Source organism: Phacochoerus africanus, chromosome 8 (assembly GCF_016906955.1).
Source record: "Phacochoerus africanus isolate WHEZ1 chromosome 8, ROS_Pafr_v1, whole genome shotgun sequence".
NCBI classification, from domain to species: domain Eukaryota; kingdom Metazoa; phylum Chordata; class Mammalia; order Artiodactyla; family Suidae; genus Phacochoerus; species Phacochoerus africanus.
Window position 1 is genome coordinate 74,725,048 of NC_062551.1, and position 27,467 is coordinate 74,752,514.

A 27,467-nucleotide genomic window follows, 5' to 3' on the forward strand; every position below is an offset into this window, starting at 1 on the left:
GATTTCTTGTATTCTAGACACAAGCCCTGTGTTATACATTGGAAGGTATTTTTTGATGTTTATATGGGAAAGAACTATTTCAGTTTCTATAATTTCTCCCCAAATTTTAAAGATCCTTTCATCAGTTAATTTACCCAGAATAAGTTCTTCACGTCTAGTTCAGTTCCCTAATGAAACTGGATTTTAGGATTATGTTTCCCTTGTAAGAGGTGATAACTTAAGTCATTCTTCAGTAGAAGTATATGAAAGAAATGTTTTGCTTTCTGATAATGTTGTTAGTTTCTTCATAGGAATTGTAAAATTATGATCTTGGATTTTCAGCAGATAAGAGTGTTATATTTGAAAGTGCTGTGCCTGCCTTTCTAATGCCAATTATAAGTACATAAAATACAGTTAACTCCTAACGAAATTTGCAGAGTTTTTGTGAATTTTAAATTTTTAGATATACTTTTTACGTATATGTTCAAAATATGAAAGGTGTCCTAAATTTTTTCTTTACATGCATAGTGAACATTTTTTGAATAAAAATGAGAACATAGTCTTTCAAAAGATTTTTTGATTTATTATATGATGAACATTTTAATTATACATAAATTATAAGTTGTACCTTTTTCTTTTAATCCTCTGGAAGAGAATTAAATAGCAAAAGATTACATTAAAAATTAGAGGAGATTTCTTGTGGCACAGCAGGTTAAGGATCTGGCATTGTCACTGCAGTGGCTTGGGTCGCTGATCTGGCGTAGGTTTGATCCCTGGCTTGGGAACTCACATCCACGGGCATGGCCAAAAACAAAAAAATTTAGATTGACACTTGGAAATGCACAGAATATTCGGGATTTATTTTGCTTTCCATCTAGTAAGAAGTGTTTGAAGTCATCTCATTTTTTCAGTAAGATCATTTTCACTTAATGAATTAAATTAAAATGAAGTAAAATAACTACTTCTAGGAATAGTTTGTCCTTTTAGGATTTATAAGTTACTTTGATTACTGTGGTTATCTTAGGTATAGTATCCTTTTTTTTTTTCTTTTTCTTTTTTAGCGCCGCACCCACAGCATATGGAAGTTCCCAGGATAGGGGTCAAATCTGAGCTACAGCTGCTCTCCTACACCACAGCTCACAGCAACACCTGATCCTTAACCCACTGAGCAAGGCCAGGGATCGAACCTGCATCCTCATGGTTCCTAGTTGGGTTCGTTAACCACTGGGCCGCAAAGGGAGCTCCCTAGTATCCTTTTTTAGAAGGCAAAAATTCCTTAAAACTTCTGATTCATTTCAGCTAAGTGTTCTAGAAATGAGGAAGGTAGTTTAGTAAATACTATATTTAAAAAGAGGGCAATAAAATAATGTAGTTAAAACATTTGTAAATATTTGCCTCAAAAAAGTAAAATGTGAGTGTAAAAGCCATTTTAAATGTCATTCTGCAACCCTTCTCCCATACGTACATAATGTAAATTGTTTAAAAGTAAGAAACATTTTCAAAAACTATTTTTGGAAAATTATTGCTATGCAACAGTAATATTCACTTTATTTTTTTCAGATATGGCCGTGTGGAAAGTGTCAAAATTCTCCCCAAGAGGGGTTCTGAAGGAGGAGTGGCTGCCTTTGTGGATTTTGTGGACATCAAAAGTGCACAGAAAGCTCACAACTCAGTCAACAAAATGGGAGATAGAGACCTACGCACGGATTATAATGAACCAGGCACCATTCCAAGTGCTGCTCGGGGATTGGATGATACAGTTTCCATAGCATCTCGTAGTAGAGAGGTTTCTGGGTTCAGAGGAGGTGGTGGGGGGCCTGCTTATGGCCCCCCACCATCACTTCATGCACGAGAAGGACGTTATGAGCGGAGACTTGATGGGTAAGTTCCAAGGTTTCTGTAGGCAGGTATTTTGTATTTGATATGGTGAGAAACAGAAACTCATATTTAGGGGCCCCAGATGGATTTAAAGTTTTGGGCATTCTCAATGTTTCCTATTTTGGGTTGGAAACGGAAGTGATTTCTATCCCAGTGGCTGGTATCTTATGGAATCATAGAGGATATTTCCTGCAGCTGGTTGGATATCTACTCCTGAGATCTAAAATGGTGGAAGATTTTGTATGGCAGCGTCTTTTTTGGAGTTACCTGTCTTCTAGAATTAATTATTCCTTCTCTTGGATAATGTTAAGGCCTTCCTTGGATATATCCCTTCTACCTGATGGAGCTACTTGGCTGCAGATTTTCTGGTTGTACTAATTGGAATATTTCTGGAATATTAGTGCCTACAGATTCTTTTAGAAGTTGATCTCTGCTTCTCAGTTTTCACTACATCAAGTGTACAAATGAATTGGATTGTCACCAAAAAACCTAGCAGACCATATGATTCAACCTCTTGGATTCTACAAACAATATTTAAACCTGGAAATATGTACTTGGATGAAGAAGAGTGAAGGCAATGCTTGATTTTTCCATTTTGGATCTACACATTTTCCATGTTGGAATTATACTCCTTGATGGAATGGGGAAAAATCGAGATGACGGACGTTCCTAAATCCTGGAATATAGCCATTCTTTTCTAATTGCTGGAATGTATGGGATGTCATACAGTCAAGATTCCATTAGCCCAGGAGAAGAGGATTATTATCTTGTTTCTTAAGCAAGTTGCTGGCTAATTAAGGTACTTTAGCTTTGAAAACATGGTGACCATCAGTTGTGGATACAGCAATCAAAACTGACTGTGCTGGATGGCTACAAAGGCGAACTCTTGGCGAGCAGCTGTGTCTTCTTCATTTGGTGGAATCGTAGAGGATGTGTCCTCTTCTGTCAGCTGCCTGATTCATACTTAGGGCTGGAAATTTTTGTGAATGTGGATCAATTTATAATTTTCTACTATCTCAAGAAAGAAGTCTGGGGGTTTGAGAGTTACAGTTTGTCTGGGACTGCTTGCTTCCAGTGGAATTATTTTATCTGGTCATTAAGATTTTTTTTCCTTGTGGTTCATCTAAATATCATTTGACACCCTTGCCCATTAAGAAGGTGGATTACCCCCATAAGAGGGGCCAAAATTGGGGAAGTTATGTTCACAATTCTCTCCCTAGATTTAATTGGGATTATAGGTCGTGTTTCCACACTTGGAAAAGGTTGGTATGTCCTGACCTGTGTATATTAGCCCCTCTCTTAACCCAAGTCAAACTTTTCTTTTTTTCCCACTAACTCTAGAATTGTTTAGTACTAATAGATGAATCAAAGAATAGCTATTAGATTTCAGCTCTGCTAGCTCTTGTGCCTGCCTTCCGTATCTTCCTAATGAATAAGAACTTGCATATTTATAAAATATCAGCTGTAGCAGTTAATTCTCCTAGAACTATTGCCTATTGCTTCTGTTATATCATTAATAACAGCTCTTACTGATTAACATTTGATAGGGTACTCATTGAATTATTTATGAAATTTTCTCTTAAGTCTGAGAAGAAACCCTGCTTGTTTGTTAGACATGGAAGTATCTATCCAAACTCCAAAAACATAGTGGATAAAAAAGAGAAAGTCATTTAATACATTTAAGTAGGAAAGCTAATACTGAATTTTTTGCCATGCCAGTTGCTTTTCATAATAGCAGCAAAAAGCAAAAACAACCTAAGGGAAGGTATAGTTGCTACTAAGTGAAATGGTAGATGAAAATGAAGGTTAGTGGAGAGATTTGGAATCTAAGCATATATTATCAACATAGTATTAGTTGTAATAGTTTGCCATATATTCTTCTTTGGAGAGATCCTAATTCTTCTATATCTTTCATGATTCCTTAATCACTTTTGATAGAAGATAGATCCAAAAGAAAGGTTGAGAAGAAACTCAATCTCAAGTTTGAGATTCAAATGAAATGGTCTTTTAGGAACTGTCTTAAGTAGAGAATTTAAGATTTCTTTATAGGATTGGGATTGATTTTTAATATTGAAACTTAATTGCATGTGTGTAATTGTACATGCAACAGTTTTTGTACTCTCAGGTTGACAAGTATTCACGCCCTAAAGAAAAAAAAATGAGTTAAACCATTGCTAATAGCAATCTTTATTTATCGTATCTTACAGTTCCCAAAGTTGCATTATTTCATCATAGGCAATTTATGAGTATAGTAAAACCCTAAGAGAATATATTTCCTGTAACTATTAAGTATATACATTAGCAAATTGAATCATGAAATAGGCATTTAAAAAATTATGTGGAATTCGATAAAAGGAAATAAAACAAGTATTATTCTTTAAGTTTATCAGAGAATAGCATGTGGCAATCCAATATTTTGATGTCTTAAGTGGTTTTTTGGTTTGATTTTTTCTTTTTAAGATTCCACCTTTATTATTCAATGTGATCATTTGGGCACAGCAGTTTACATAATTTAGTAATTTTTATAATTATCTGATAAATTGAAATTTAATAAGAAAAGCTATACTTAAATTTTTTCCATACTTAGAAAATGCCCTCCTACTGCTGGGACATGGGCATGCATTCCAATGGGGCTTTCATGTCTGTGTTTAAAATACATCATGGAGGAGTTCCCATTGTGGCGCATTGGAAACGAATCCAACTAGGAACCATGAGGTTGCGGGTTCAATCCCTGGCCTCACTCAGTGGTTTAAGGATCCGGCGTTGCTGTGAGCTGTGGTGTCGGTTGCAGATGTGGCTCGGATCCCGCGTGGCTGTGGCTGTGGTGAAGGCAGCTATAGCTCTGATTAGACCCCTAGCCTGGGAACCTCCACGTGCCTCAGGTGCGGCCCTAAAAAGCAAAAATAAATAAAAAATATATATATCTAAATGCATAAATATATATATGCATATATCTCATGGAAATTTTGCCTGAAATATATTTGCAAAGTAAATAGAGTTTGTTATATATTTTAATCAGATGAAGGTATAGAAGACTTTGATATTACAATGATAGTCTCTTCTTGTTCCACTAAATCTTAAATAAAAAGGAGATGGCGTATGTATATTTCCATATGTAAGCCAGAAAATCCCTGATAAAAAGAGCAACGGATTTTCGGAACACTAGTCATGAAAGCCCAATATACCATTACAACAGTGATTGCTCAGCTGTGAAGATAATTTTTGGAGTCAAGTAAAATGTTAAGCTTGTTAGTGTATGCTTACTAAGTAGGTTAATGCTGTTTCAAAAATGACCAGCAAAGACAAAGACAGTGCTGAAGTGAATGTTTGCATGACTTGCTTTTAGTTTTGCTTTCCCCTTTCTGATTGATTAAATGTTTTTCCCCCCCTCCTAAATGCAGGGCTTCAGATAACAGGGAGCGTGCTTATGAACATAGTGCCTATGGACACCATGAACGGGGGACGGGAGGATTTGATCGGACAAGACATTACGATCAGGATTACTATAGAGATCCTCGAGAGCGGACTTTACAACATGGGCTCTATTATACTTCTCGGAGTCGAAGTCCAAACCGTTTTGATGCTCATGACCCCCGATACGAACCTAGGGCTCGGGAGCAGTTTACACTGCCCAGTGTGGTACACAGGGATATCTACAGGGATGATATTACCCGGGAGGTACGAGGCAGAAGGCCAGAGCGGAATTACCAGCACAGCAGGAGTCGGTCACCACATTCATCCCAGTCTAGAAATCAGTCTCCTCAGAGGCTGGCTAGCCAAGCGTCTAGACCCACAAGGTCCCCTAGCGGCAGCGGCTCTAGGAGTAGATCCTCCAGTAGTGATTCAATCAGCAGCAGCAGTAGTACCAGCAGTGACAGGTAGGTTAACAGCCTTTTGTTATAACAGACAAGCTGTTGAATAAATTGTCACAAATTCACTATGATCAGTGGTACTGGTTTTTAGTATAGTAATATTTTTAAGAGAAAATAATCTTGGGTCTGCATATAATGAGTGAAGAAACTTTGATTAGCTTTGTGGCTGTTGAATTAATCATTCTGCCAAGTACCGGAAGCTAAATGATGATTTGTAAACACTGTTTTTCCTCTAGATGTTCAATATTAAAATTGCCAAAAAGGAAGAACAATGGTAACTTTACTCATGTGGAGCAAATATTGTGCCACAATGTGTGGTATTTTTTAAAAGTTCTTGATTTCTTAGGTATATGATACTGTTTCTGTTATTTTGGTTGAAAATTTATAAAAGCTGTTTGAGTAAAGATGTATTGGTGAAATATATCATTGACACTTTTATTATCAATGACTAAGTTGATTTATGTACATTTTAACTAATTTTAACATCAAGGTGGTAGTCAATTTGTAAACTCAAGTTGGAAAACTTTCTTTGGCCACCCCACGGTGTATGGAGTTTCCGGTCCTGGGATCATACCAGAGCCACAGTTGTGACCTATACCACAGCTGGAGCAATACGGGGTCCTTTAACCTGCTCTGCTGGGTCAGGGATCCAGCCTTTGTTCTGGCGCTGCAGAGACTCTGTCCATCCCGTTGTGCCACAGCCGGAACTCCAGAAAGCTTTTTTAAAATTCAGGTTGTAGCTTTGCTGTTCACTAAGGCTGAGTAAGCTAATTTCATGATTTAGGAGTTTTTCCCAAAGAGTTTTTTTCCAAAGATAAACATAATAAATTGCAAGTACCCTTAACAGCAAACAGCTTGGAAGTTATGGTTATGGGTTTTGAAGTCATAGATCAAGATAGATGGTATAGCTTACTACTTTTATAATCTCAGACAGGTTCTTTAAGCTCTCTGGGTCTCAGCTTTTTCATCTTTTATAAGAACCGTGCTTCATAAAGTTATTGTGAAGATTGAAAGGAGAAAATATGTAAAGTGCTTAGCTTGATACCCAATATGTTGAATACATACTGCTTCTAATAATTGCTAGCTATAATTATTCCTACTGCTACAGATGTTGATATTCTTTGAGTATTTCCCATTTCTAGTTATTGTTATTCAACCTTTTAATCCCAGATATTATAATTTTAAATTTATATGGTATCTACTTTATTTTATTTATTTATTTTTGGCTGCTCCACGGCATGTGGAATTCCCAGGCCAGGGATCAGATCTGAGTTGCAATTGCATCCTATGCCGCAGTTGTGGCAACACCAGATCCTTAACCCACTGTGCTGGGCTGGTTATCAAAACTGTGTTCTAGTACTGCAGAGACACTGCCAATTCTGTTGTACCACAGCTGAGAACCCTGGTGGTTTGTATTTTAAATTTATAAAATATAGGAGTTCCCCAGTGGCCTAGTGGTTAAAGATTTGGTATTGTCACAGTCTGGCTCAGGTTCATTCCCTAGCCCGGGAATTTCCGTATGCCACAGATGTGGCCAAAAGAAGAAAAAAAAAAATTACAAGATAGAAATTCTCTGACTTGATTAAAATGCTTAGGTTATTTTTCCTTTAGTCTTTTTTTTTTTTTTGGCGGAGAGGGGGGTTGGGCGCACCTGTGGCGTATGGAAGTTCCCAGGCTAGGGGTCTAATTGGAGTTACAGCTGCTGGCCTACACCACAGCCACAGCCATGTGGGATCTGAGCTGCGTGTGCAACCTATAGCATAGCTCACGGCAACTCTGATACTTAACCCACTGAGTGAGGCCAGGGATCGAACCCACAGCCTCATGGATCCTAGTTGGCTTTGTTACCACCAAGCCACGATGGGAACTCCAGTATTTTCCTTTTTTTAATTGGCTGTATCCACAGCATATGGAAGTTTCTGGGCCAGAGATTTAATCCAAGCTGCAGCTGGGGCAACACTGGATCCTTTAATCCACTGTGCCAGGCCAGGGATCAAACCCACTCATCCACAGCCACCTGAGCTGCTGCATAAACACTGTGCCAGAGTAGGAATTCTCATCCTTTAGTATTGCCTGCTTAGAATTAATTTTAAAAAAGTAAATGATCATGTAATTGATGAATGGCTCCTTTTAGGTCTCCTAAATTTTCTAATTCAAAATAATAAATGGAAACATTTTATACATCTGTCTATTTAGATATAATTCAACCATCTGGAAGATGTAGCATTGTATAATGAAATAAGCACTTAGCTTAGGAAGTCAGGAGAGTTAAGTTTTGGCTCCAGCTTTGCAGCTCTGTGACATGAATGAAATCCTTAACTTTTTTGATTTCTTTCAGTATATTGTTGATTGACAGTATTCATTTGAATTCTATAAACTGATTATAAAATCTTGTCGTGATTCACCTTTTTCTACATAGAATTGCCTAAGATACTCAAGTTTTAGTCAGTTTCCGCAAACCTACCCCACTAAAGGGATGGCACTGCATTCCATAGGATCAAAACTTTTTCAAAAGCTAACTGATTGTGTAAGTGTTGGAAGTTAAAGGAGAAACATGATTCAAGCCCTTCAGGATGGCATTGTATTTTGGTGGGAATTACAGTGTTTTGGATCTGGCCCTTGGCATTGTGGGCTCAAAAACTTGAACCCAGAGGTGATCTGATGAATTCGATGGAGGTAATCCCTGTTTACGTAATCAAAAGAAACACTTATATGCTTCTGAATATTTACGTTCTGAATGATAACTGCCACAAATGCAGGATGAGCTTGGAAAATTTACATGGGGACTAAATTACAACTGTAGAGAATATTTCCTCTTCTGTCAGCTGTCTGATTCATACTTAGGGCTGGAAATTTTTATGATTTAGGGCTATGAAGGATATGTAGGACTTCAGCAAGCCGAGATGAATTTTAGGCTAGACAGGGAACATTGTGGGCAGAAGGAACAACTTGAATAGATACAGGTGGGTGGAAGAATGTTTTGAGAACAGCAAATAATTTAGAATGACTTAACCATGCTGATGCTTTTGGGTTTTATTCTTTATGCAGAGATGAACTGTTGAAGGGTTTTGAGAAGGGAAGTAGCTTGTTGAGATCTGTGCTTTAGAGAGGCATCTGGTGCCTTAGAACAGGAAAGGCTGAGATTCCGGTTAGGAGACCATTTCAGTATCTCGGAGAAGGAAAGCTTGGACCATGAGAGTGCCTAACTTGGGACAGGTAGGAGGGACATAGTATTGAGAACCAGATTATGTTGATTTATGAACCACAGAATGAACTTTTTGAAAATATAACCAAATGATGAGCCTTTGGTGCCATCCTGTAAGAACAGGGCCAGGTCTTCCCTTGTGCACACTGAGGAGCCAGTCAAGTGTATTGCCTGTCTCCCAGTATGTCAGCGAATAGTTGAAATACTTAGATATGATTCTTAATTAACATGAAGGTTAAAGCAGAATTGATAAATAGTTAAAAGATTTGGTCATTATATTATGACTGAAGCAAGTACAGAGAAATAAAATCCTTCGGTGTTCAGAGCATATTCATTATCCCTGGGTTCATCCCTTCTTTTACCAAATGTCCTCTTTTCCTTGTTGATTTCAGAGTGTAGTATTTTGAGATGTTATATCAATTCAGAGTGTTCATTGCCCTTTTGGAAAATTAAGTTCTATTTTGTAATCTTTAAAACTTGGTTGTGGAGTGGTGACATTCCAGGTTCTTTAAAAATGTTTAAAATCAGCATATTATAGTAGACAAACTACAGCCTGGTTTTATCTATAGAAATAAGTTTCTATACTGTCTGTATGACTGACTGGGAGGTTAATCATCCACCATCCCTCTTAATTGTTACAGCTTTGGTGTAGATTCCTAGCATTGCATTTCAAATGAATGGTCATAGGATTGATGATAGTCTAGTTGCAAAATCCTTATAAATGATATATCTACTGTTTCTGCCAAACTGTTCACAATATTTAACTGGTGAGAATGGGGGCTTAATGTTACAAGCTTTCCTATATGCATCCTTGTGCTTCTGTTTGTCTCTTTCTTTCTCTGTCTTGGTCAGTTAGGGAGTCAGCTTTTATTTTTCCAAACAAAACTTTAAATACATAAATTTCACAAAAGCATTTATTTTAAAAGCCCTTGGTTGAAGATGAACATATTTTATTTCTGTAGTTTCCTATTATTGGTTCTTGTTGGTGGTGGTTTTTTCCTGTCATGTGAGAATTTTCTTTAATACAGGCTAAAGGAATTGCAGAGTTTGTTGAAATTAAATTAGTTCATAATATCCTTCCCTGCTATATTGAAGTAGTTTTTTTTTTTTTTTTTTTTTTTTGTCTTTTTAGGGCTGCACTCTCTGCATATGGTAGTTCCCAGGCTAGGGGTTGAATCGGTGCTGTAGCTGCCGGCCTATACCACAGCCACAGTAACATGGGATCTGAGCCAAGTCTGCAACCTGCACAAGAGCTCATGGCAACACTGGATCCTTAACCCACTGAGTGAGGCCAGGGATTGAACCTGCATCCTCAGGTTCCTTCCGCTGAGCCACAACATGAAGGAAGTAGTTTTAACTGAGGTTTGTTTCTCAGTTGTTTACTTTGATCACAACTAAAGATGTTTAGGCTGGCTCAGGGTCCCTGAACTTGGATGGGGGAAAAATTACATCTTTTTACTAACTTGAAACTGAATTAAGCCTTATTACCTCCCAGTATAAAAGTAGGCAACAAAAACTAGTAAATTAACAGTATGATTTACTTCGTTCTCAATATAAATACACAAGTAATTTGTTATTACTGTAGTACAGATATCTCAAAATTGGGCTTATGTTGATTATTACTGGAAAAGAGTTATTAAATTCAGTGCTAGATATTGCTATTTAATGTTACTAAAGAGACATTCCTATATCAAAAAATTAAAACATTTTAATAACTATGTCCATATAATTCATTTCCTTTTAATTCCAATTTATCTTATTTTATGCATTTAGGAACATTATTCTGAAAAGTGATCCATAGTCTCTACCAGATTGATGAAAAGGGTGGTGGCTGCCCTTAGCCCTTGATTCTGCATCCTATGAAGGTTTACAGAATCAGTGAGGGGGAAATGGAGAAAAAGGTAATGGGAGGGAGTTGAGATTTAGATAATCCAAAACCTTTTGTTCTTGCATCCCTTCCCCCATGGTTATTTTCTTACCTTTTTTTTTGTCTTTTTTGTTGTTGTTGTTGTTGTTGTTGCTATTTCTTGGGCCGCTCCCGTGGCATATGGAGGTTCCCAGGCTAGGGGTTGAATCGGAGCTGTAGCCACCGGCCTACGCCAGAGCCACAGCAACGCGGGATCCGAGCCGCATCTGCAACCTACACCACAGCTCACGGCAACGCCGGATCGTTAACCCACTGAGCAAGGGCAGGGACCGAACCCGCAACCTCATGGTTCGTAGTCGGATTCGTTAACCACTGCGCCACGACGGGAACTCCTAAGTTTAACTTTTGAGTTTATATTCACTCATCCATTTATGTAACATATCTTGCCTTTTTTTTTTTTTTTTTTGGCTGCACCTGTAGCATATGGAAGTTCCTGGCCCAGGGATCGAACCTGCGCCACAGCTGTGACAATGCTGAATTCTTAACCTGCTGCATCACAAGGGGACTCCAACAAATAGTGCTTTTTTTGTGCATCAAATTTATGAAATAAGATAGCTGGTGGTATGGAGCCCTAGGAGTAGAGCCAGTTTGGATTAGACACTGGCTATGGCTAATCCAAAACAAAATCTACATATGTGTAATTAAAAGTTAATATCTAATTAAGTTAATCTTGAATGTCCATGCCTTTTTTTCCAGCTTTACCAAAGGCAGTCCCATCTTCTGAACCCTTAAAAATACTTTGGGTGTCTCTCAGCCTTTTATATAATCTTAATTTTTTCTATCGTAGTTGATTTCTCAGCCTTTTTCTTTTTCTTTTTTATGATTTTTATTTTTTATATTGTAGTTGACTTAACCTTTTTCTTTCTTTTTTTTTTGGGGGGGGCCACACTTGTGGCATGTGGAAGCTCCCCCTCCAGGGATTGAACTTGTGCCACAGCAGTGACAGTGCTCAATCCTTAACCCACTGAGCCACAAGGGAACACCCCCCCCCCTTTTTTTTAAGGACCGAACCCACAGCACATGGAGGTTCTTAGGCTAGGGGTCTAATCAGAGATATAGCAGCCGGCCTACACCATAGCCACAGCAATGCAGGATTTGAGCCACATCTGCAACCTACACCACGGCTCATGGCAATGCTGGAACCTTAACCCCATGGGCGAGGCCAGGGATCAAACCTGCAATCTCATGGACGAACCTGCACCGCCATGATGGGAACTCCTTTCTTTTTGTTCTGCTGAATCCTTTTGGTTCGTCTGAAGAAGAGTATGTCGGGAGTTCCCATTGTGGCTCAATGGTAACGAGCCCAAATAGTATCCATGAGGATGAGGGTTTGATCCCTGGCCTTGCTCAGTGGGTCAGGGATCCGGCATTGCCGTAAGCTGTCATATAGGTCACGGACAAGGCTCAGATCTGGTGTTGCTGTGGCTGTGCTGTAGGCCAGCGCCTGCAGCTCCAATTTCAACCCTAGCCTGGAAGCTTCCATATACTGAGAATGTGACCCTAAAAAAAAAAAAAGTCCGCTAACTACAGACTTTTATTCTTTCTAATCACAAAAATAGGCATTTAGATAGAAACCCTTAAAACAAATGTAGTAATCAGAATAACTACATGAGGAGTTCCCGTTGTGGCGCAGTGGTTAACGAATCCGAGTAGGAACCTTGAGGTTTCGGGTTCGATCCCTGGCCTTGCTCAGTGCGTTAAGGATCTGGTGTTGCCTTGAGCTGTGGTGTAGGTTGCAGACTTGGCTTGGATCCCATGTTGCTATGGCTGTGGTGTAGGCCGGTAGCTGTAGCTCTGATTCTACCCCTAGCCTGGGAACCTACATATGCCGAAGGTGTGGCCCTAAAAAGCAAAAAAACCCAAAAAACCCCACAAAACTGTATGGAATGAAATTTCCTGAATTTTTCCTTGTATAGTTTATTATATTACTAGAATTTCTTTTGAATTGTCTTAGGTTGGAAGATACAAGGAAGGAGATTGGAGGATAGGAAAGGGAAGCGAAAGACACAAATGAAATCATTTCTAGATCAGGAAAACTAACATGAAGTAGCCTTTGTAGTGTTTGTTTAAAGTAACAGGAAAGGGATAAGATCTGCAAGCAATCACACTTTTCAGCTCTGACACTGTGTTAAGATATGACATGCTTTATGCTCCTCTCTTGTCCAATATATAAGATTTCTATTAGAACGATTTACTTTTTATTGAAAGGGAAATGAAAAGTATTTCATATTGCTGGTGTTATTTGTGGAACATGTTTGTTTTATTTTATTTTATTTTTTTGTCTTTTTTGCCATTTCTAGGGCCGCTCCTGCAGCATATGGAGGTTCCCAGGCTAGGGGTCTAATCGAAGCTGTAGCCACTGGCCTACACCAGAGCCACAGCAACGCGGGATCCGAGCCTCGTCTGCAACCTACACCACAGCTCACGGCAACGCCGGATCGTTAACCCACTGAGCAAGGGCAGGGACCGAACCCGCAACCTCATGGTTCCTAGTTGGGTTCGTTAACCACTGAGCCACAATGGGAACTCCAACATGTTTGTGTATTTTAAATCATTTGTTTTGAATAAAATGTATTAGAACTTCTATAACCCTATTAATTTTTTTCTTAGACAATTTAAAAATATTTTATCTGGAGTTCCTGCCATGGCTAGTGGGTTAAGAATCTGACTGCAGTGCCTTGGGTCACTGCAGAGGCATGGGTTCAGTCCCCAGGCTGGCACAGTGAGTTAAAGGATCTAGTGCTGGCTACAGCTGTGGTGTAGGTCGGCGTCTGGCTAAGATTCAGTCCCTGGCCTGGGAACTTCTATATTCCTTGAGTGCAGCCATCAAAAAAAATTTTTTTTTACCTGAATTGTAGTTAAACAGTAATCAGAATATTGAACAAATTCTGGATTTTTACAACAGATAAAGTTAAAAGGAGTGTGACACTTGTAACTAAAAAAATGTTAGCAGGAAGTCCCTAATATAACAAGCTTTTTTTTTTTTCTATAAAGAGCAGTTCTACTAGGTGCATTTTTATAGCTTTACTGAAGGCAATCCCATCTTTTCACTTTGTGAATGAATGATCTAGATGTTATGGATTACAGTTTTCTAGAGGGGTAAGATTTATTCAAATATCCTTTCATCTATGATTTCATGAGGAAGTTTTGCAGTTATTTTAGTTGGTGAGAAAGAATTTCCTTTCAAGGTCATGTAGAAACATTTTCAGAATTGCTGTTACCCTGAAACGTCCTGAAAGAACATAGATGAGGCTGAAAAGATGGTTCCCAGTGATTACTGAATATGGTGGCATTGCTTGTATTAAAATGATAGTATACTTTTTCTAAATAAGCATACTATTTAGAATGTTGATTGGGGCAAGGAATGCTCATTTCATTAACTGGCTCTATTTGTTATTATATGTGTTATGTGCTAGGAACTGTCAGATATGGCACCAGTTTTCACAAATACATACATGAAGTGTAAGAGTCGGTTTCTTAAAGGTGTTAAAGAAATTAATAATTAACAATTTCTGGGAGGGATGATGGTTGCAATACTTACTTATAAAAACACATTTGTCTTGGAGTTCCTGTTGTGGCTCAGCGGAAACAAATCTGACTAGTATCCATGAGGACACAGGTTCGATCCCTGATGTTGCTCAGTGGGTAAAGGATCTGGCATTGCTGTGAGCTGTGGTGTAGGTTGAAGACTTGGCTCAGATCCCAAGTTGCTGTGGCTGTGGCATAGGCTGGCAGCTGTAGCTCCAATTAGACCCCTAGCGTTGGAACTTCCATGTGCTGCGGGTGCAGTCCTAAAAAGACAAAAATAAAAAAAAGAAGCATTACTAGGAGTTCCTGTTGTGGCTCAGTGGAAATGAACCCAACTAGTATCCACGAGGATGCTGGTTCAATACCTGGCCTCAGTCAGTGGGTTAAGCATCCTTTGTTGCTGTGGCTATGGCATAGGCTGGCAGCCCCAGCTCTGATTCAGTCCCTGGCCTGGGAACTTCCATAGGCCCCAAGTGCAGCTTTAAAACAAAAACAAAAACAAACAAAAAAGGCATTATTAAATAGCAGTAATTTCCTATCCCGGCTCAGCCAGCAGTAACAAAGCTGACTAGTATCCGTGAGGATTCGGGTTTGATCCCTGGCCTTGCTTTGTGGGTTAAGGATCCAGCATTGCCTTGAGTTGTGGTGTAGGTTGAAGACTTGGCTCGGATCCCGAATTGCTGTGGCTGTGGTGTAGGCCGGCAGCTACACCTCTGATTTGACCCCTAGCCTGGAACCTTCCTATGCTGCAGGTGTGGCCCTGAAAAGACCCCCCCCCCCAAAAAAAAAGTCTGAAATTTTATCATCAAAAGTGATCTTATCTATGATAATGAATAGTAGACATAATTTTGGATTCAGTTGGAAACAAAATTTGTTTTGTTGCACTGTAATTCTTTATTCTCAGATATAGTTTGTATTCAGGTTTTTTTTTTTTTTTTTTTTACGAAAATCATTAAACTAAAAATGATACCTTCTTTTTCTTTTTCTTTTTGCTTTTTTTTTGCTTTTGCTTTTTTTAGGGCTGCATTTGCAGCATAAGGAAGTTTCCAGGCTAGGGGTTGAATCAGAGTTGCAGTTGTTGCCCTATGCCACAGCCACAGCAACTCAGGATCCCAGCCAATTCTGTGACCTACACCACAGCTCACAGAACACCAGATCCTTAATCCACTGAGTGAGGCCAGGGATCAAACCCATGCATACTAGTCAGATTCATTTCCACTGCACTACAATGGGAACTCCTAAAAATAATGCCTTTTAATCTCAGAAAAAATGATATAATTGAAGTAAATGGTTTTGAGGAAATTGGTGATTAGGAACCATGACCCCCACCCCCCCCCCACCCCATTCTGTTTGTAGCTGCATAGGACTGGAGTTAGAGTAGAAATTAAGCTGGTCTTGGGAGTTCTCTTGTGGCCCAATGAGTTGTTACTGCATTGCTGCTGTGGTGAGGGTTCAATTCTTGGTCCAGGAACTTCCACATTCCTCAGGTGTGGCCAAAAAAAAATTTCTTTTTAATTGGCTTATTGCCTAATACAAGCCTTTCTCCTTTTTGCTAGTCTGTTTGTATCTGTCAATTTGACATGAGCACTTAAATTGAAATGGTATTTTCGTCATGGCTCAGTGGAAGCAAATCTGACTAGTATCCATGAGGACGTAGGTTTGATCCTTGGTGTTGCTCAGTGGGTTAAGGATCTGGCATTGTTGTGAGCTGTGGTGTAGGTTGCAGACTCGGCTTGGTCTTAGACTTGGCTTGTAGGCCAGCGGCTACAGCTCTGATTCAATCCCTAGCCTGGGAACCTCCATGTGCTGCAGGTGCAGCCCTAAAAAGACAAAAAAAAAAAAAAGTATTTTTATTTTTTGAGTGTGTAAAGAGAAGATATCTGTGCTCAGAGACCATTGAAACATAAATTTAACTAAAATATGATGATCAATGATTAGATATTTATTGATTTGAGAGATAAGAAACGAAGTGTATGTTTTGGAATCAGAGGACTTTCAAGGAGCAACAGTGAAGATTTATCAAAAAGCCTTTGAAAGAAGCCAGAGTCAAGGATAACAGATATTCTCAGAAATGATGTTTCTTTATATTTTTGCCCTTAATTTTTTTATTTAAAATGAAAACATGTACTTTTTTTTTTTGCCACACCCGTGGCACATGGAAGTTCCCAGATCAGCGATCAAATCTGAGCCACACCTGTGACTTATGCCACAAGTGTCATCTCCTGTGCCACAGTGGGAACTCCTATACTCTTAAGTCTGAGTGAAATATTACATTTTAAATATTAAGTAGCTGATGTATTTCTGGATTTCACAGCCATTCTTGGCCTGTTTTATTATTTTCTTCTGCCTCATTTTTACTTTTTTTTAGATACATGAAATAATCAAAAGGGAGAATGTCTTGCCAAAAATCAGCGTTATGGATAAAATGTATTCATTACTCTGGACCTTTCCAGATATTAAATTATTTTGAAATTTTCAACTCTTATTTGTGATGAATGGCTTTATTGACTATGTGACTATTCTTTCCCCAAAATATTGGGGTATAAATTCTTTTAAAAGTTACCTTCTTGGAGTTCCCACTGTAGTGCAGTGGGTTATGGATCTGATGTCTTTTCAGTCGGCTCAGATTTGATCCCTTGCCCGGCACAGTGGGTTTAGGATCCAGTGTTGCCACAGCTGTGGTGTAGGTTGCACCTGCAGCTGGCAATTGATCGCTGGCCTGGGAACTTCCATATGCTGCTGATGCCGTGGAAAAAGAAAAAAAACCCAGAAACTTGGAGGGAGAAGGCATATTAGTATGTCTGCAATCCTGGACAAAACTATTAGATTTGAAATCCACGTTAAGGAGTTCCCACTGTTGTTTAGAGATTTAAGGACCCAATGTAGTGTCCGTGAGGCTGCGGGTTTGATCCCTGGCCTCGCTCAGTGCGGTTAAGGATCCGGCATTGCTGCAAGCTTCAGCTTGGATGTTGCTGTGGCTGTGGTGTAGGCTGGCAGTTGCAGTTCCAATTCATTCCCTAGCCCTGGAACTTCCATATGTGGCTGGTGCTGCCATAAAAAGGGAAAAAAAATCCACATTATATTTTGTCTCATTGTAAGTGGGGCTGCCTTAAGTACTTTTACTTTCCAAAAGAAGTAGCAGTTGCTCATTCCCCCCTATTAATGTAGTTTTGGGGCTGTTTAGCAGCATACAATACATGTTTAGCTTTGTGGCTTTGGAGAGAAGTACACCCACCAGTACACATTAATATATATAAATATTTTGTTTTAGTTTAATGGTAGTATTTTTTTTTTTCTATTCCCATCAGTGGCAGGCAAACTGAAGAGCCCAAATTTTGGAAACACATTCCTTTCTAGGCTACTGTATAGCTATACTTTGTTTTGGGGCTGTAAGCTACACACCTTGGTCTTTAAGGGTCATATTAACCAGCCAAGCCTTTTTTATGCCAAATATGGAAAATGGAAGTGTTTGCTTTCTAATTGCTCTGGTGGGCTTAACTTCCATTACGGATATCTAGAAATAGATCTGTCCTTTCTATTTTTCTTCTTCTGTCAAGTACAGCATTTCAGTAAGGCTTTTGAGAGGTGTAGGTGTTGCTCTCATTACTGTTCTGGGTGGAAGAGGCTTGTCTTGTCTTGGAAACAAGTGCTGAGCTGATCGTATTTGCTGTATTGGGAACCCTGCTTTGATTTAAGATCTGCTGCTGCTAGGGAAATGAGAACAAGGCAGGCTTAGCTCTGAGAGCAAATGAGGAGAGCTCATCGTGTGCCGCCTGGGCAGCCAGTGTCTCTGAATGTTGTGGGGAAAGCTAGGAACTGCTTGTTTGTGACTCAAACTAGCCTAAACTGGAATCATCCAGTTTAAGTTGGCTGCTTGCCAGCTCCCAGAGGCTTCCTTATTTTGCCAGAGTTTCTGCCCGGCCCTCAGCCCAGGGGGTGGGGCTTGCGCTCTGTGACTGGGCGGGTTACGGGGAGGGGCCGCTGTGAAGAGGAGGCGTTTCAGGTGAAGGCTTGGGGAGCGAAAAGACTATGATTGGTCTTAGCCAAAAGGCATAGAAGCAATGGGGAGCGAAGACTAGAAGCTAGTGTGAACTCTGTTTTCAATACATCTTTCCGTTATTACTCCTTTGCTTTTAAAACTGTAACTTTCTGTCTTCTGCCCCACTGAGAATCAAAACCTTTTTTTTTTTTTTTTTTTTGGGAGAATCTAAGCGTTGAAAAACAGCTTCTGCACCATCGCTGCTTAAGTACATAGTCTGCGTTTGGTGATGAATTTATTACCCCCAAATTAGTTAATTAATTAATATCCAAAGTTCCCCAGGACCCTACTTTTAGTTGTTAGTTTGTTTGAAGTAAAGACGTCTCTCTCCTATACCCCTTTTCATACTTTCCACTTGGGTTGTCCTCGGGTTTATTTTAGTTTGATTGGCTGTTAGGTGGAAGGAATGACAATAGATTTCCTGGGGTAAACTTGTGACTTGGTATCTTGTGAGTTTTAATTTAACCTTGATGTAAATTTTTAAAATGTTGCTTTAAAAATTAACAAGAAAGTAATTCAGGTCAAAGTCCTAAACAACAAACTTTAAAAATGCTATGCCAAATTGCATTTGCTTGACTTGGACCCAAACTTTTTTAAAAAAATGCTTTTTTATGTCATGGCAGCTTTGTGCCTAGTGCTCTTTTTCAGTTTGCCTCCTGACAAATAAGAGAGTTAAAGGAAATAAGAGAATTAAACATGGCCTGATTCCTCTTCAGAGAATGCTCAGAAGTCACTAAGAAATATTAAAAACACAAATAAAAGAATACATTTATTTTTGTCTTTATCACTGCCAGGGCTGTGCAAAATGTAAGTTCCTATAACCTTGCTTATGTTTTAAACTTTTGGAATGAAATTGAAACCTCTATTAGTCTTTTTTCAGTTATGATAAAAGTTCACTCAGCAGTTTTAGAGACCTTGTTCTTGTCTTTTATCCTTTTTGTGTTTTCACTTGGAAGCTGTCTATTATGGTCATTCTTAGATGCCGTGACTTAATTTTACCCTGTCGTGAGCAAAGAGATATCTATGCACACAAGTAAGGGAAAATGTGGCATTGTCATCTCACAATAAACATGAGCATTTTCTGAAGCTCAGAATTAGCTAAGATTTCATTACCCGTACCCTCTTACTAATTTTTTTTTTTTTAAAGTCTGTCTTAGAGTACAAACAATAATTGCTTTTATCTATAAAGGATACTTTTGTAATTGCTTCTCCTGTGAGAAAATGGAAAGAGTATTCTTTGAAAATTTATTTACTAAAGTTATTACTCATTAAATTAAATCTTACTAAGGTCTTCTGCTGCTAGAAACTATATAAAGTCACTTCTATGGAATATCTTCCAGTCTACCTTGTAGGATAAATCAACTTTCTCTTTCCTGGTAAACAAGATAGTAAGTGAAATATATTTTAAAATTAACTTTGCAGAACAGTTATTTTTTTCCTAAGAATCTCAATCATACTTTTCTTGATATAGAAGAAATTAGAAATATATTCAAAGATATGAGGGTAGTAAGATATTTTTAGAATCAGGTGGGAAAACATTATAATTTTGTGTGTGTGTGTGTATTTTTAGGGCCGCACATGTGGCATATGGAAGTTCCTAGGCTGGGGGTTGAATCAGAGCTATAGCTGCTGGCCTCCACCATAGCCACAGCAATGTAGGATCTGAGCCGCGTCTGTGACCTACACCACAGCTCAGGGGAACACTGGATCCTTAACCCACTGAGCGAGGCCAAGGATCAAACCTGCATCTTCAGGGGTACTAGTTGGGTTCCTTATCAGTGAACCATGATGGGAACTCCATATATAGTAAAAGAAGGCTGAACCATTTTAGAATTTGATTTAGTTAATAACCTTTCGAGTTTTTCTTAATGACGTTAAATAAAAAAAAAAGCAAACTTTTTTTTTTGGCTGAGGCATGTGGAAGTTCCTAGGCCAGGAATCAAACCTGTGCCATGACAGCAACCCAAGCCCCTGAAGTGATAAATGCCAGATCCTTAATCCTCTGTGCCACAAGGGAACTCTTAAATTTTCTTAATGGTTTTTATATATACTGTAACAGTTATTTTAAAATGTGCCAAACCTCTGAAAGTGTTACCTCCCATAAATGGGATTTCTTTAAGCACTGTACTGGCTTTAACATGGTCTCTTATTTAAGGATGGTATGTTTGTTTATTGGGGAGCATTTTGGTTCTAGAACTAGGCTGTCCAGTACTGTACCCATTAGCTACATGTGGCTGTTGAGGACTCGAAATTTGGCTAGTCTATGCACTAGTACTGATCCATACCATAACGTAGATGAAACTCAAAAAAAAAAAAAAGCTGAGTGAAAGAAGATGGTATGAAAGACCATGTATCTTATGATTCTCTTCATATGAAATGTCCAGAGTAGGTAAATTTACAGAGACAGAAAGTATACTACTGGTCACCTAGGGCCAGGGGTGGAAGAGAATGGGGAGTGCTGCTAATAGGGATGAGGTTTCTTTTGAGGGCAATGCGGAACTACCAGAGTTACATTATGGTGATGATTGTATAACTCCATAAATATACTAAAACCATTAATTGTATACTTTTATGTTTTTTAAAATTCAATAAATTTGGAGTTCCTGTCATGGTGCAGCAGAAACGAATCTGTTTTAGGAACCATGAGGTTGCGGGTTCAATCCCTCGCTCAGTGGGTTATGGATCTGGCGTTGCTGTAAGCTGTGGTGTAGGTCACAGACATGGCTTGGATCCTGCATGGCTGTGGCATAGGCCGGCAGCTGTTGCTCTGATTCAACCTGTAGCCTGGAAACCTCCACATGCCGCTAGTGTGACCCTAAAAAGCAAAAAAAAAAGGTAAAAAAAAATTCAATACATTTTATTTTTTAGAATTTTTTCCCCATTATAGCTGGTTTACACTGTTCTGTCAATTTTCTACTGTACAAGGTGACCTTGTCACACATACACATGTACATTCCTTTTTCTCACATTATCATGCTCCATCTTAAGTGACTGGATACAGTTCCCAGTGCTATACAGCAAGAGCTTATTGCTTACCCATTCTAAAGGCAATAGTTTGCATCTATTAACCCCAAATTCTGAGTCTGTCCCACTCCCTCCCCCTTCCCCCTGGCAACCACAAGCCTGTTCTCCTTGTCCATGATTTTCTTTTCTGTGGAAAGGTTCATTTGTGCCATGTATTAGATTCCAGATATAAGTGATATCAGATGGTATTTGTCTTTCTGACCTCACTCAGTATGAGAGTCTCTAGTTCCATCCATGTTGCTGCAGATGGCATTATTTTGTTCTTTTTTATGGCTGAGTAGTATTCCATTGTGTACATATACCATATCTTCTTAATCCATTCATCTGTCGATGGACATTTAGGTTGTTTCCATGTCTTGGCTATTGTGAATAGTGCTACAATGAACATATGGTGCATGTGTCTTTTTCAAGGAAAGTTTTGTCCGGATATATGCCCAGGAGTGGGATTGCTGGGTCATATGGTAGTTCTATATATAGTTTTCTAAGATACATCTATACTGTTTTCCATAGTGGTTCTACCAGTTTATATTCTCACCAACAGTGCAGGTGGGTGGAGGGTTCCCTTTTCTCCATACCCTCTCCAGCATTTATTTGCAGACTTATTAATGATGGCCATTCTGACTGGTATGAGGTGGTAGGTACCTCATAGTAGTTTTGATTTGCATTTCTCTAATAAACATGATATTGAGCATTTTTTCATGTGCTTGTTGGCCATCTGAATAGATTTTATTTATAGTTTACAACAGTTGTAACTTTTAAATGGATCACTCTTATGGTATGAAATTATATCTCAGAACTATTTTTAAAAATACAGAATTTTGAAGTTAGAGCAAAAAAGTATTTAGTTTTTATGTTCACTGCATGCTGAAATAATATTTTGAATATATTACATTAACTAAAGTATTAAATGTCACATTCTTTTCAAAGTGGCTACTTAAAAATTTTTAATTACATTTTTGGCTTCTATTAAATGTCTGTTGGACAGCACAGTTCTACAAATGAGTTCTATCACTATAGAATGTCATGAAGTAATTTGTGCATCCATTTAGTGCTTTTCATTTTGTTTAAAGAATTAGAATCCATTATTTTTATTAGTTCTCAAGACTTCAGTTCTCATTGAAATTATGGATTAATGGAAAAGGCTCTTGGGACTTTTAAGCTTAAAATATAGACGGAACTACTTGCATATTGTGTCTTTAACATATTTGGTATCAGTCAGGCTACAATATTAAAATGCATGTGGATTTTTAGAGTGGCCAAAGGAATGTTTCAGCTGTTGAAAAACTTTGCTAGGTAAACCTAAATAAATTAGTTTGATCCCCCAAGAAGAAAATCAAGTCATCTTAACCAGAGTGTTTTTTTTTTTTTTTAATTAAAGAAAACCCCAAATCATAATCTGAAGATTTTTTTTTTTTTCTTTTTATAGCCACATATGCAGCATATGGAGGTTCCCAGGGTAGGGGTTGAATCTGATCTGTAGCTGCCGGCCTACTCACAGCCACAGCAATATCAGATTCGATCCGAGTCTGTGACCTACACCACAGCTCACGGCCATGCCAATCCTTAACCCACTGAGTGAGGCCAGGGATGGAACCTGCAACCTCATGGTTCCTAGACGGATTCGTTTCTGCTGCACCATGAAGGGAATTCCTGAAGGTAGTTTTTAAGTGATGGCTAATCAATAGAAGTGTAAAATGTGTCTAATAACATGGAATTTTGGTGTTGGAATTAGAATAAGACACACATTTAATAGATACTTGTGTTGCTTCTAGGCATGATTTATGTAACCAAAACTGGGGGGGAGGGGCAGAGTTCTATGATTCTTTGAATGTTATTTTCGATTGTGGGAGGGGCAGGGAGGGCAGACTGGCCTCCTCATTGTGCTGTGTCATGGTGGTTGGAGCCATTTGAACTATAGCTTTGTGTTTGTTTCTACTGGAAGAAACTGCAGAGGAGTTGTTTAAGCAGGACTTCAAGCTGGAGTTTCTTGGTAATTTGAAGTCATTTATAAATAAACAAGTGCATCAAACAGTGGATGGCTTTAGGCTTCTAGGTGGACAGTTAGGTGCCTTTCTAGCCTCTTGAATCTGGAACTGCCTTAATAGAACAGCAAACTTCTTTTTTATTCTGTATAGGAAGAAGATGTGATTAGTACCAAAGTTAAATTGGAAAGTCTGCAAAACCCAGAGTTCATATTTACTTTTGGTTTTGGTAAAGGCTGCATACAGCATTTGGATTAAAAAAAAAAAGCAAACCCCAGAATGGTTTCACTTGATCTGAGACCGTTTATGCCATTTAGTTGTTCATATAAGAAATATATCTAGTTTTATATACTTTGTGTGGTTAAGGAAATAAGAAAACCCCACTGTTAAACAGTTTAGATTTTTCCTCAGTGTGTCCCTTGAATGAAGTGTCCCATGGGTGTTCAAAGGGCTTTGCTAACATGCAGAAGGATTTCTTCTTCCTTGGGCAGGCGTGTTGTACTTACTTATTACTTCTAGGGCACATGCATGTTTGATGCTTTTTGCTTTACTTAAGTAGCAGGTTTTCTGGATTGCCAAGAATTTGATGACTCTGCAGGCCTAGGCTCTTTGGAATTTAAGCTAAAAGCACTCTTGGCCCTAGAGTAAGGTCTGTGTTTTGGACACAGTGAGAATATGTAGAAAAATAATTTTTTCACTGTATCTACTATGAATTTTGTACTAAAACAACCACATTATTTTTTAAATGCCCAAACTTGTAAGCTTTCAATTAAAAAAAAATTGTGGTAAAATATATGTAACATAAATTACCATATTAACCATTTTTAGGTGCACAATTCAGTGGCATTGAATATATTTGCTTTGTTGTACAACTGTTACCACCAGTTATCTCCAGAACTTTTAAGTCTTCCCAAACTGAAACGTTGTAACTGTTAAACAATAACTTCCCTTTCTTCTCTTCCCCAGCCCTTGGTAGCCACCATTCTACATTCTGTCTATGAATTTGTCCATTCCAGTTACCTCATGTGAATGCAATATATGTTATTTATCCTTTTGTGTTTGGCTTATTTAACTTAACACAGTGCTTTAGAGATCCATCAGTTTTGTAACAAATGTCAGAATTTTCTTCCTTTTTAAGACTGAGTAATATTCTTTCAGGGTTTTTTTGGGGGGAGGGTAGGGACCTTTAATTATGCAGAGGTCATTTTATGGATTAACTCTTTCCATATTCCTTTTAATTTAATTCGACTCAAAATTAGTAGTAAGCTTAAAAATGTAACTTGCAGGGAGTTCCCGTCGTGGCGCAGTGGTTAACGAATCCGACTAGGAACCATGAGGTTGCGGGTTCGGTCCTTGCCCTTGCTCAGTGGGTTAACGATCCGGTGTTGCTGTGAGTTGTGGTGTAGGTTGCAGACGCGGCTCGGATCCCGAGTTGCTGTGGCTCTGGCGTAGGCCAGTGGCTACAGCTCCGATTCAACCCCTAGCCTGGGAACCTCCATATGCCACGGGAGCGGCCCAAGAAATAGCAACAACAACAACAAAAAAAAAGACAAAAGACAAAAAAAATGTAACTTGCAGCTGTAATTGCATCCCGAAGAGTTACTTGTAGTTAATTTTTTGTGATGAAGCTAACCACGCAAAGCATACTTAAGCTCAATTTTAAACAGTATTTTCTGCCGAAATAAGGTACTCTTTAAAAACCAGTCTTTAATGAGTTTCTTTTTTCTTTCATTATATAGACTTTTGGGCTTTAGAATAGGGAGAAAAGTAAAATTAGCTGGTTTTTTTTTTTAAAGCAGGAACTCCCAATTTTTTTATTATTTTTTAATTTTATTTTTTATTTTTTTACTTTTTAGAGCCGCACCCACGGCATATGGAGGTTCCCAGGCTGGGGGTTCAGTTGGAGCTACAGATGCTGGCCTACGTCACAGCAACATCAGATCCAATCTGCGTATTCAACCTATACCACAGCTCACAGCAATGCCGGATCTTTAACCTACTGATCAAGGCTGGGATTGAACCCGCAATCAATCATGGTTCCTAGTAAGGATTCATTTCCACTGGGCCACGCCGGGAACTCCAAAACTAGTTACTTTAATTACCGTGGCTGAGTTTACCACTGTAGTGACCATGAACACTAAACCTATTTAATCTACCTATCAAGTGGAGCTAGTACTTGTCTAAGGTTTAGACATGCTTGATATTTATAGATGCTCATAGGTCAAGGCTAGATGGAAACTAGAACTCAAGAAAAGTTAATTTCTGGAGTTCTTGAGGCTCAGGAGTATTGAACCCTACTAGGATCCATGAGGATGCAGGTTCAATCCCTGGCCTCGCTCTGTGGGTCCAGAATCTGACATTGCTATGAGCTGTGGTGTAAGTCACAGATGTGGCTCAGATCCAGTGTTGCTGTGGCTATGGTGTAGGCTGGCAGCTGTAGCTCCAATTCAGTGCCTCTAGCCTGGGAACTTCCATATGCTGTAGGTGCGGCCCTAAGAAGTGAAAGAAAAAGATCCAGCATTGCCATGAGCTGTGGTATATATAGATCACAGACATGGTTCAGATCTAGCATTTCTGTGGCTGTGCTTGTAGGCCAGCAGCTTCAGCTCCAATTTGACCCCTAGCCTGGGAACTTCCATGTTCTGCAAGTGTGGCCCTAAAAAACAAAAAAAAAGAGAAAAGTTAATTTTTGGAGGTCTAGATTTCCTGTTACACTTAAAAATCATTAGGAAATAAATCATTAATTTTGTTGTTGTTGTTGTCTTTTTGCCTTTTCTAGGGCCGCTCCCGCAGCTTATGGAGGTTCCCAGGCTAGGAGTCTAATCGGAGCTATAGCCGCTAGCTTATGCCAGAGCCACAGCAGCATGGGATCCAAGCCACATCTGCAACCTACACCACAGCTCATGGCAACGCTGGATCCTTAACCCACTGAGCAAGACCAGGGATCGAACCTGCAACTTCATGGTTCCTAGTCAGATTCGTTAACCACTGCGCCACGACGGGAACTCCAAATCATTAGTTTTTATATCAGCAATAAAAACTAACTTCAGTAAAAAGAAAAATTGCTGCTGGTGGGTTATGGTTCTCTTTCTGTTTCTACCTGTGTCTATTAAGAGGAAATTTCTATACACACACACACCCCCACGCACGCACACCTATGTGCTGGAATATTATCCATAAAAAAGAATGAAATAACACCACTTGCAGCAACATGGATGGCCCTAGAGATTATCATGCTAAGTGAAGTCAGACAGAGAAAGACAAATATCCTACAATATCACTTATATGTAGAATCTAAAAATGATACAGATGAACTTATTTACAAAACAGATAGACTCACAGACAGAAAACAAACTTATGGTTACAAAAGGGAAAAGGGAGGGGGAGGGATAAATTAGAGGAGTTTGGGATTAACAGATAAACAATAAGAACCTACTGAGTAGCATAGGGAACAGCATTTAATATCTTGTAATACTCTATAATGTGTCCATGAGGATTCAGGTTTGATCCCTGGCCTTTTACGTTAACTGGTTCGGAATCTCTCATCTTTTTCTAAGGAACAAAGAGAACAGTTCTTTTCGTACTTTACTTCTTAGATCATATTTGTGTGTGTGTGTGTGAATTGAAGTCACAGAATATTTGGGAGTTTCCACTGTGGCTCAGTGGGTTACGAACTCGACTAGTATCCATGCGGATGCGGGTTCGATCCCTGGCCTTGCTCAGTGGGTTAAGGATCTGGTGTTGCTGTGAGTTGTGGTGTAAAAAAAAAAAACCCATAAAATTTACCATTTTATCCATTTTTAAGTGTACAGTTTAGTGGCATTAAGTACACTCAAACCTTGTTGTGCAGCCATGATCACTCTTCATCTCTAGAACCTTTATTTAATCTTTCCATTAAACAACTTCCTGTTCTCCTCTTCCCCAGCCTCTGGCAACGCTAGCATTCTTTCTCTCTGTGAATTTGACTACTCTAGATACCTCATAAAAACTGAGTCATACAATATTTATCCTTCTGCGACTGGCTTATTTCACT

General features: G+C 38.9%; 1 protein-coding gene across 5 annotated transcripts in view; it reads left to right on the forward strand.

The window, feature by feature from the left end:
- Positions 1–27,467, forward strand: part of SPEN (spen family transcriptional repressor) — a 91,165-nt gene that overhangs the window by 20,636 nt on the left and 43,062 nt on the right. For 3 of the 5 annotated variants that reach the window (XM_047792018.1, XM_047792020.1, XM_047792019.1), the window contains exons 2-3: positions 1,540–1,860; positions 5,259–5,735. In XM_047792018.1, the coding sequence (XP_047647974.1) occupies positions 1,540–1,860; positions 5,259–5,735 (798 nt within the window). Of the gene's footprint in view, positions 1–1,539; positions 3,120–5,258; positions 5,736–27,467 lie in introns of those variants that run through there. The other 2 variants (XM_047792022.1, XM_047792021.1) reach the window with 2 other exon arrangements.